Source organism: Mytilus galloprovincialis, chromosome 7, assembly GCF_965363235.1.
Source record: "Mytilus galloprovincialis chromosome 7, xbMytGall1.hap1.1, whole genome shotgun sequence".
In the NCBI taxonomy this organism is placed as follows: domain Eukaryota; kingdom Metazoa; phylum Mollusca; class Bivalvia; order Mytilida; family Mytilidae; genus Mytilus; species Mytilus galloprovincialis.
The window spans coordinates 25,172,037-25,184,256 of NC_134844.1; the positions used below are offsets into that span (position 1 = coordinate 25,172,037).

A 12,220-nucleotide genomic window follows, 5' to 3' on the forward strand; every position below is an offset into this window, starting at 1 on the left:
TTGTTATTGTTATTTACTGTAAGGAATATAGGACATCAAAAAACAGAATCAGAAAAGTTGCCAGTCTTATTTATTCTGTAATTGGACTATCTAACATTGCGGCTATTTTACCTACAGCAATACTCCACACATATGCATTCACATATGGAAACGTTAAAACATTTGTTCCATTTAATCTTTGTTGGACGTGGTTTATCGTACATGAATTTACAAAAGTGCCTCATTGTGCTTCCATTTTGTTTGTTACACTTTTATCGTTACAACGATACCAGATCATAAAACATCCTTTTGTTGGATCTCAGAAATGGACTGTGAATAAAACAAAAATCAAAATAATCATTGCATTAATAGTTTCAACATTAATATCGATTATTCCGTTTATTGGATCTGAACTAGTACCACATCAAGTGGAATGTGACGACAATTTAACGGCCATCAATTGTAGCTTTACGACATGTCATTCCCATTTTGCTGATTGGCTAGGCAATTATGGGATGGAAGCTGCCATTTTTATTATGATTCTGAAATTTACTACCATTATCATGCCGTCTTGTTTAATTATACTTTACTGTGATATTTCTCTAATAATATATCTAAAGATGATTACAAAAGTTCATCATGTCATGACGCATGCTTCCAAAAAGGTAATCCACCATGTAGTGAAAGATAGATACCAATTGGTATCGAATAAATACGATAAACACGAAGGACATCCTCAAATTCTACTCATACTCATTTTGTCGTCGGTAGTTTTCATTGTGGAGATTCCTTACACCGTGCTTATGTTTTTTCAGATCTATTATTGGACTTTGCCATCGCATGAGTCTTTTACGTTTTACAGAATCGGTCCGGTAAGGAATGCAATTGATTTAACAGTAGTACTTAGTTACCCAGCTCTTTTCCTTGCATCTTGTATAACAAGTAAAAGATTTCGATTTATGTTTCGAAATTTGTTCAAATTGAAAAGAGAAATATTCATGTAGGTATGAACAAAGTATGAAAACAATTCAAAGTGAAAAAAGTATGCCGAAACAACGATGAAACCAACAACATCTATTGGATAACAGTTCCTTGTTTTTGGATAGACTCATCAAGACTGTGCAGAGGTTAAACATGTATGTGAACACTCAACCCTCATGCAAGAGTTTGAACAATTTCGAATTAAAACCCGAATAGTGTATAAAAGGTATATGATATTCAAAGAAACAGTATTCTTATTACTAATTTTGTTACTATAAACAGTTACATGTGAGCTACTTAGCCATAACTTTACAACAAAGGCAGAACGAATCCTAACGTCGATTAAATTGTAAATGGGGTTTTCCATTCTCAATTTTATTATTTTATTATACTGAAACTCCCCAGCCAGATACACGAGGTTAGAAATGAACATATGATACCAAGTACACTATGCACTGTCATTTTTTTAAACTAGGCATTTTGAAAAAAAAACGATTATATGACTTTGTTTTGTTAATAGCTATATTGAAGTTATAAGTTTGAATTTCTCTTTCGTATCTTTCGCCTCTCTTTTGTATCCCCGTATTGAAATAGAATGGACTAAAGGGACAATATCAAAGAAATAATTTGATAGGTGATACCTTCACCGTCTTTATCAAAGTGAATGTTAGTACAATGCACGTAAATTCGATATAAATTTTGAAAAAAAATCACAGTTCGCCTTCGTGCGTTTGATTTATTTCCTTTGTCTGCCGAACCCCAGATTCTAAATTTAAATTTCCTTTCATTCTATATTGTACCCTAGATTATAAGTTAACATTGCATCAGGTTTCTGAGTTTAAAGCTGCTTCCTCCTGTATTGGACCTTGGTTTCTAAGTTTAGAGTAGCTTCCGTATGTATTTTACCCAGGATTCCAAGTGTGTATGAGCTTTCTTCCTGTTTTCGACCATTGATTTCGAATCTCAATTTGCATTCTTTCTATATTGGACTCATGATTCAAAGAACAGAATTACGTCCTTACTGGAATGATCTCTTTATTTCATATTGGGATTTGTTTCCCCCCGGTTATAACCAATGGATACCGTGTTTTGATTTGCTTCTTTACTGCATTGACTTCCGTTGTCGTAATTTATTGTTACACGTTTATCTAACACTACATAAATTAGTGAGTCCGATGAGTTTTTGTTATTTACTTTCACCAACATTGCATATAAAAGTCGGGGATGTATTAGTACTTAGGTTCTTAAAACTGTTTAACTGAGTGGACTGTATATCATGAAAATCAGGTGTTTGTATATTTTGACATGTCTGAAGACTTGAAACTATGAACATCAAAATCTAGGTAAGTTTCCTATTTTTTAGGGGAAAAAATATTTTTACGTAAAACAAATGGCTAAATTTATTAACAGTCAACTTTGCATTTGAAAATTTGAAACTAACGTGTTATATCATTTCTGAATGTATACGCGGGGAATTGAAAATGAAAAACATGTACAGATGCAAAGTAAAGGCAACAGTAGTATACCCCTGTTCGAAATTCATAAATTGATTGAGAAAAAAAAACCCCGGGTTACAAACTAAAACTGAGGGAACCCATCAAATATAAGAGAACTACGACACAACAGAAACACAACATCAAAATGTAACACACACAGAAACGCACTATAATATAACAATGACCATTTTCCTGACTTGGTACAAGACATTTTAAGAAAATGAAATGGTGGGTTGAACCTGGTTTTGTGGCATGCCAAACCTCCCGCTTTAATGGCAATGTTAAATATCACAACATTATATGACATGACCACTTTATGAATTGTCTGCGCTAAAGAGTTTCCTGGATTAACTTTCATTAAGAACGTCCACATCACCCACCTCAAAGACAGAGATGTTTCAACGTGGAAAAGTTAGCAGATATACAACACAAAGCAACCTAAAATAGTAATCTGATTAAATTCATTTTTGCCTGAAAGTTTCCAAGTTTGGATTTTCTTTTTTCGTTTTGTATACCTAGATACCTTGTATGTTTTGATTTGTTCTTTTTCTGTATTTTCATTTCAATGCCAAATGAATATACTAATAACACTTTATAAATTTCGTGTGTTCAATGCGGTATTGTTCATTTGCCTTCATCATTGACGTTAAAAAAAAGTCGTGGATGTATAGATATGTAGAAATCCTAAAAATTATATGAACTAACGGGACCTCTATAGTTCATAAAAGGTAAATTTTGCATGAGGATATTGAGAGCAAATGATGTATAAATATCTTAACACGTCGGGAATTGTTTGATCAAAACGCACCAAAATTAATAGCCAACTTATTTTAGGATCGACTTTATTTGATGACGGACCGGAGTTTGACCCCTTTGCTTCTAAATAATTTCTTATTTCATGTAAGAAGAATCATAAAAAAATGTGTTATAAATCATGATGATTGCAGTGCAGATGCACTGAATACCTAGCCAGTTTTGGACACAATTTGGAACTTACACTTAAATAGCAGTGGTAACACTCCAGTATATGTACTTGTACTGGTAAAAAAATCGTGCGTTTGAAGTACTTTCGCGAAATTACTTTCTTCAGCTCAGCCCATTATCTAAAGCCTGGAATGGATTTAGAAACATGTAGAACAGTTTGAAAAAAATATGACTTAAAGGAACCTGCAATGAACATCCAAATATGATTATCTTGATAGGTCTACTTTGCCTGTGGGTTTTCAGGTTTTGATTTGTTCTCTTATTCTGTATTAACCCCTTTGATGTTTTTAATTTGCTTTTGTCCTATATATTTTCCTTAGGATTTTAATTTTCCCTTTCTTCCTGTATTGACTTTAGAATTCCGTTTCCGTCTTGATTTTTGCCTTTTTTGTCTTGAACTCTGGATTCCAAATGCTGATTTTCCTCCTTGTTGTATTCACCTCAGAATTTTTTGTCCAGTATAGATTTTTCCATTTTCTTTTCGTGAAGTCTGTATCCTGAATGTCAATTTGGTTCTTTTCTGTATTGACGGTATTGTCTATATAGGAAGATTAAGAAAAAGCTTTTTACACAAACAAAATCGTCACTGACTTTTGTAGTTTATTTGAACTTATTGTGAACTAAAGAGGAGGGATGTAAAATACCAAAGGAATATATACACTAATAATCAGAAATCAAAACTGACAATGTCAACGCAAAAAAAAAAACAAAAAAAAAAAAAAAAACACACAAAAAAAGCAACAAAATACAAAACAAAATTATAATCCCTTCGTAAATTTTACGGACGCCATCACGAGTTGGTTGACCGTTATGGAATAACCGTTCACAAATGATATCGGACATGTTCCTTACGTCGTAACTACAATCCCCTTCCCTTTCATGAATGTGACCTACCGAATTAGACTATTTACCGGATTTGTTATCACATAAGCAACCCGAGGGGTGCCGCATGTGGAGCAGGATCTGCTTACCCTTCCGGAGCACCTGAGATCACTCCTAGTTTTTGGTGGGGTTCGTGTTGTTTATTCTTTAGTTTTCTATGTAGTGTCGTGTGCTCTGTTGTTTGTTTGTCTTTTTCATTTTTAGCCATGGCGTTGTCAGTTTGTTTTAGATTTATGAGTTTGACTGTCCCTTTGGTATCTTTCGTCCCTCTTTTATACAAAACACAACAAAGAAAAAACTGCTGACTGTGTGAACGAGGTATTTGTAAACCTGCGGCATGTCCATATAACATTATTATCGATCATTTTCATTTCTATATTTGAAAAGGCCATTTAACTGAACTGGTATTGTCTACATGCCTTATCCGTAATTGTATATTCTTACAAATCAGTAAAACAAATCTATGAAGATATCATACATATAATGTATTTACTTGCTTACAATTTATTGACTTAATTGTGACGTATTGTCCATTAACAGTTGTTCATCTGTACACATTAACGTGATCTATTTACATAAACTAGTTTTCCATCGTCATGAAAATGAAAGTACCAGACTGAAAACAAAGAATATCACTTAAATTCGAGGATATAAATAATTGATGATACATTGAACATTTACCCATGTGACTTAAACAAAAAAGAATGGTGCCAATGATGGTGGCTTTAATCTGTTTACAGTTTAGCCGTTTCAGTATGATATGAGTTAACACAACAGTAAAGTAGACCTTTCACAAAAAAATAAATGGCAAATACTATATATATATATAGCTATTGACGTTGAATGTAGACGTTTTACCACACCAGATGCGCAATTCGACAACCAGGTTTTTTTAATGATGCATGAGGGTAAAATGTATTTCAAAATAAATAAATAAAAACGCTGAAACAACCAAAAAAAGACAAAAGGTTCATCCAACAAACGGACATACATATTTATCTATCTTGTTTCCACATGTATAAGACCATCTTTGCAGGACGTATCTATTGTTCAATACGTTAATGTTATGAAATTCAGCAATTGACAGCACTGGACGTGAGGCAAACAGCATTCATTGTTAACAAAATTTTGTTTAAGGCTTTTCTTTCTCAGGAATAGATTACCTTACCTGTTTTTGGCAAAACTTTTAGGAATTTTTGGTCTGCAATGGTCTTCAACTATGTACTTATTTGACTTTACAACTATTTTGATCTGAGCGTCACTGATGAGAGTTATGAAGATTTACACGCGTCTGGCGTAAATATGAAATTTCAATCCTGGTATCTATAATGAGTTTATTTATCATCAATCCTGCATATTATTTTTGTAACAACTATATATATGATTTCAATGACGTAATTTTAAACCTGATGCCTTTTGTTATCTATTATTCATGTGTTTCTTTGCCAAATACGTTCTGCTATTTATTTGTATTGTAGTCCTGTATTATAATGTTGTCATTTTAATGTTATATTTAACAATGCCATCAAAGTGCGAGGTTTGGCATGCCACAAAACCAGGTTCAACCCACCATTTTTTTTCTTTAAAAATGTCCTGTACCAAGTCAGGAAAATGGCCATTGTTATATCATAGTTTGTTTCTGTGTGTGTAACATTTTTACGTTGTGTTTCCGTTGTGTCGTTTGTTTTCTCCTATTTTTGAGTGTGAATTCACATTACTATAAGACGTGTCACGGTACTTTTCTATCCCAAATTCACGTATTTGGTTTTGATGTTATATTGGTTATTCTCATCGGATTTTGTCTAATGCTTAGTCCGTTGCTGTGTGTGTTACATTTTAATGTTGTGTCGTTGTTCTCCTCTAATATTTAATGCGTTTCCCTCAGTTTTAGTTTTTGTTTTTTGTCCATAGATTTATGAGTTTTGAACAGCGGTATACTACTGTTGCCTTTATCTATCAAGACTAAAGTTTTATTCATTACGTTTGAAAGAAACATCTACACAGTAATAAAAATATGAGATATTTGTCAATGAAAAAGAAGCCCAAAAACAAACAAAATTAATCAGTAGTAACGATAAAATAGAGTAGTCCAAAGTGATCATCTCAAAACTGCTCAATCAGCATCTTATATTTTGTTGTTTTTGATTACAATAAAAGAAAATGATAAGACATCTAAATTTTCTTAAATCTCATGTCTACAAGAATGAACATTTTTATCAACTTAAAATAACGCTAAGGTCGAATAAAAAAAATCTATTGGCTATAAAACCACAGGAATAAATTGAAACTGTACAAAGAAAAAAGAGATGAAAACGCACAAGATTTATTATAATAATAATAAAACATTGCATACATGTACATCGATCTTACGACCAGAATATCGATCCCTATTCATATGCATCTACAAGGCATGAGATGTGTCACTTTGACTGTCAAACTTCTGGTATTTACTCGAACTACGGTTATCTTAAAGTATTTTTCTGGTCCGGTAGACTTCTAGACAACAAAAGTCGACAGTAATATAAACACATAAACATGTGTGTCTCTAAGAGTTAAAAGAGGTGTATAAGGCTGTCATACCTTAAATCCCTAAATATGAAAAAGAATATTGAATAAACATCTAAAGACTTCATTTTAAAGGTTCAATACTATGTAATCTAGTTAAAACATACACAAAGCTATCAATCCATCTTTTCAATCAAGTTTATACCAAGATCCGCCTACATACCAAGGAAGAACAATCTGGAACCGGCAATTACTTTAAGAAATAGAATAAAAACAAAAACAAATGAAGCATGCCGTTCAAAATCGTGGTTCAACAAAACAAAACAAAACGACAAGATACAACATTCGGATTTAAAAATTTGAATAAAACCATTCACAAATTGAAAGCAAATCTATCTAGTTTGTCTGTAATATGTAATTAATTGAATTAAAATCTATAATAAAAAAATTTTAAATATATACGTGAATTTACACTTGAGGCACAATATTACATAGATTTAATCTACAGCATCTGTAAACCTAAGCGGTATGTTGTTTCCTTACCAGAAAATGAAATCAGTGGTTTGGTAAGAAAATATAATAGCTATTGATGTAAAGAAAAAAATAACAAAAAATACCTAAATCCGCGGAAAATTCAAAACGGAAAGTCTGCATCAAATGGCAAAACCAATAGCTAAATTACATTAAACACACCAAACAAATAGATAAGAACTGTCATATTTATGACTTGGTACATGCATTTAGTTATGTAGAAAATGTTAGATTAAACCTGGTTCTATAGCTATTAAAACCTCTCACTAAAACATCTTATTGACAAAGGAACAAAATAAATAATTTTATTACTTTAGTAGTTAACATACGGATAAAGATTATTCATGTCTTTATTGATTTACAGTTTTACTTATTGCACGTTCTTTATGTCATGCATTCCTTTACAATTAGTTATCAAAGGTACCAGTATTATAATTGAATACGCAAGACACGTATTTCGTCGACATAATACTCGTCAGTGACGCTCAGATCAAAATTAATATGAAGCTAACAAAGTACAAGGTTGAAGAGCATTGAGGACCCAAAATTCCAGTTTAAGTATATGAAACATTGATACATTTCCTAAGCTAGAACAGATCAAACTGTAATAACAAACGTCTGAGGAAAACAATTCTGAATGGAAAATAAAATAAAACGTGAAATATATTATGTAAATACTGATTAGCCTTTTTACCGGATTTATTATCTTATAAGCAACATGACGGGTGCCACATGTGAAGCTGGATCTACTTACCCTTCCGGAGCACCTGAGATTACCCCTACTTTATGGTGGGGTTCGTATTGCTTATTCTTTAGTTTTCCATGTTGTGTCATGTGTACTATTGTTTGTCTGTTTGTCTTCTTCATTTTTAGCCATGGCGTTGTCAGTTTATTTTCGATTTATGAATTTCACCGTCTCTCTGGTTTCTTTCGGCCCTCTTTCAAGTCGGTTTGGTTAAACTTCTAGAAAATATATTCAACATTTGTCGTGTGATTAATATATGATTAAGACGAAACAAAGTAAAAGCATGACGTAGAAATTATAGTATCAGGAAATAAATTTCTCATACTGAAAAAAGAGGAGGTAGATACAAATGTGATGTTCATATTTAGGTCGATGACGAACTGACAACATCATGGGGTACAACAAAAAACAAACAAAGATAAACAATAGTAATCAAAACACAACATAGAAATTTTAGACTTAATACATAACTTAGGCTGTTAGTTTTCTCGTTTGAATTGCTTTACATTGTCATTTCGGGGCCTTTTATAGCTGAATATGCGATATGGGCTTTGCTCATCGTTGAAGGTCGTACGATGACCTATAATTGTTGATTTCTGTGTCATTTTGTATCTTGTGGAGAGTTGTCTAATTGACAATTATAACACATTTTTTTTTTATATATATATACAAACATTGGCTGATCTCATGTGCTTCGAAAGGGTAGGTACATTATATTCCAAATATAGCACCAGTTGTGATTTGCACGAACGTACATACTTAATGAGAAGTCTAGTTATATGTTGTCACGTGCACATTAGTAGAAAATTTAGTAAAGACACATGGAATATGTCCGTCGTCATATGTGACAGATAGTCTGTTCGTCAAGACACGAACCAGACTTAACTGTATTTGTTGTATCAAAAGAGCTATGGGCAACATACGTTCAACATAGTTACCAAACTTGAAGTACTTGAAGCAAAGACACTAGCATTTGCTATATAAATGATATAAGCATAAACATAGATTTTAAATGCTTTTACACACTTGCGAAATTAAGATATACAATTATTTACGAGGATAAAGTACGTTAAAATTATTTATAGTTTCAAAATGTTATAATTGGGTTATCATTCAATTTTGATATTGCGATACTGGCGTATTCAAACATTATACAGCAAAATCTTTTGTGTAAATACCGATAACCAAATTGATAGCGTCATATGTTTTGAATTGCTTTGTTGTGTGATAGAAAATTATGATGGATTTTGTTTTAACAAGTCTCTATGTAAGTTAGTTGGTTTGTTCAAAGAGTTTAACGCAATTTCCCTTTAAGTATATTATTTTTGGTTTAATCTGTAAATTTCATGGCCGGTACTTTTTGCGCCATATAAAGTTTGCAAATCTGGATTCAATTTATTATTATCGTAGTACAATGCTACCCTTTGACAATACTTCCACAAAAATCAAGTAAATAAATAAATCAATATCATAATCAATATAAATAACAATAACTGTTTATTACTTAACCTACGAAATTGAAACTCTTACTAGTGTGTTAAAAATAAATGCCAGCATTTGTGTTGTTTGTTTACCTTGATATTGTATTTGTTTAAGTTTGCATGCATATTTTTGTTAAATACTTATTGGATATGATTTGATTTTGATTTTTTGGTGTTTTAACGCCTCTTTTGGGCTATTTCGTGGTTGCTTGTTTTTATTTGTGGAGGAAGCCGGAGTGCCCCGAGAAAACAACCGACCTTGGATAGGAAAACTGACAATCAATTAAAATTGGAGTCGAGTTCATATTAAAATGTTATATCTGTTGCATTTCTAATCGTTGAATTCGAATAGTACCTTTTGTGATTTCATTTTAGATATGATATAAAAATAGACACATACATGTACAGTTAGATACACTATTTTTTCTAATGTCCTGTATTTTCATATAAATTAAGTATTGTTTTGCCAAGTAGAAAAGAAACGGGTTTTCGCGGTTTTTTTTTCTTTTTTAAAAATGACATATACTTTTTGAATTTAAAAGGTGATGACAGTGTTTTGTTGCACCATGATATCTGAAGCTGATGTACAAAAATGCCCTTTCCCGCCGCAATGCGATTGTCATACTTTTGGAGTACTTCAAGAATATTGCCAGGACAAAGGATTTACAGAAGTTCCTACTCTAAGGGCTTCATTCTATAATGGAACATGGTTTGTAGACCTTTCAGATAATAAAATAACATCACTGACAGCAAATGCGTTCAAATATATTAAGTTAGACACGTTATGGATATCAAACAACAACATTATTTACATTGACATTGAAGCATTTTCGGGATCTGAAGATACGTTGCAGTCATTACATTTACGTGGAAATCAGCTTTTATCATTACCAATAACACTGACTCGTCTGTCTAGATTCTCCGATCTACAAGTCCAATATAATCCCATGAAAGATTTAGACACGGACATCCTTATGAATGTTTCAACAAATCTTAAGAAACTATCTTTTGGTTCAATCAATATGACGAAATGGCCAACATGTATAATGAATTTGAACAAACTTGAGGAATTGAGCGTATACAATGTTTCTATGGATTCATTCCCTATCAACGCATTTGAAGGATTAGAAGATTCACTAATGTTTTTACAGATCCAATCTACAAACATCAGTAGGCTTCCAATGTCAATAAACAAACTATCAAAGTTATTTACCGTATTGATCAACTACAATGTGAACTTAAAGGTTCTTCCAGAGGAGATTTTTGAAGGGCTTAATAACATTCATTATATTGTTATTCAGGGCAACGCATTTACAAACATCTCAGCTATTTATAAAGATTCTACTAACATAAAATCATTTGCTCTTCAGTCTGATTATATATCAAATATAACAGATGCAGTGTATCCAGCTAAAATGCAACCTAATTTATACGAAATAAGTCTTGTTCTTCCAAAACTATATAACGTGCCAAAATCTCTTAGTAATATGCCATCCTTAAAACAGATTGAAATGTTTCAAGCAAATATATCAATTATCAGGGCAGGTGATTTTTCAAACTTACCATCATTGATTACGTTAGAATTGTCATCTAACCCGATATCCGTGGTAGAAATAGGGGCGTTTGCCACAACGCGCTCATTACAAGTGCTAAATCTAAGGTACACAAAACTGAAAACAGTTCCTGAAGCAATTAAGAAAACAAAACTGTATTCAATAGACTTGACAGGAAGCAATGTTATATGTACATGTGAAGGTCTTGGATGGATGAAACAGTGGCCAACTAGAAATAGTACGTTTATCAGTGGTGAATGCACTAATTTGAATATACCGATTTATGAATTCCTACTCAAATATATACCTAAATGTTAAAAATTGAAAAATAGAGGAGCAACATTGTTAATGATTATTTTGTTTCTTTAAACTAATTTGTATTATTTACAACAACAAGAATTAAAAGGAATTGCTTTGAATCTAGGAAATATGTAGGTTTGTTTTAAAAGTTTTTCCTTTTGAGACTTTTATTTTCCAAAAGTCATTAACTTTGCAACTACGGCATACCATTATATTAAGGAACCATTTTGATAAGGTTAGTAGATATACTCCTTTTGCTTATCTTTAGTGGATAATTTACCGCTATCATAGTTCAAAAACAATAACGAATCAAAAATGTTTGACTTCAATCAAAATTGTGGTATTGACAGTCTAAGAAAAATGAGTTTGCATTAAAATGAGGATAAAAAAAATATGTGTCTTGTGTGTTTTTAGTTGTTTTTTGTTTAAAACATGTTGGTTAGGGACTCATATACTGAATCGTTTATCCAAGTTAGAAAATGTCTAAGATAAACAATTCACACTGCATGGTCTAGATAATATGTGCCATCATTTAGTCTAGACGATATCTGGCTGACTGTTCTCTGAAGACTACTAATGATTATATATTCCGATTTATTATACTTCACGTTAAAATGCCAAATTTTGATTGGCTAATACGAGGGTGTTAATTTACTCTATCACATGGCTGAGCGGGTGACAATTTTTTTTAATGTCACCCTCTCGTCAATCCAATCAAAAATCAATAATGTAAAGGACAATGAATTGAATAAACACCAAGTTATTAAAGACAATGCTTTCAAA

At 32.1% G+C, this 12,220-nt stretch overlaps 1 protein-coding gene across 1 annotated transcript; it reads left to right on the forward strand.

The window, feature by feature from the left end:
• Positions 1 to 9,250: 9,250 nt before the first annotated feature.
• LOC143082623 (uncharacterized) lies at positions 9,251 to 11,556 on the forward strand. Its single transcript, XM_076258403.1, has 2 exons — positions 9,251 to 9,370; positions 10,127 to 11,556. Exons 1-2 carry the CDS (start codon positions 9,341 to 9,343, stop codon positions 11,453 to 11,455), a joined length of 1,359 nt encoding a protein of 452 aa, XP_076114518.1. The 5' UTR covers positions 9,251 to 9,340; the 3' UTR covers positions 11,456 to 11,556.
• The last annotated feature ends 664 nt before the right edge of the window (positions 11,557 to 12,220 follow it).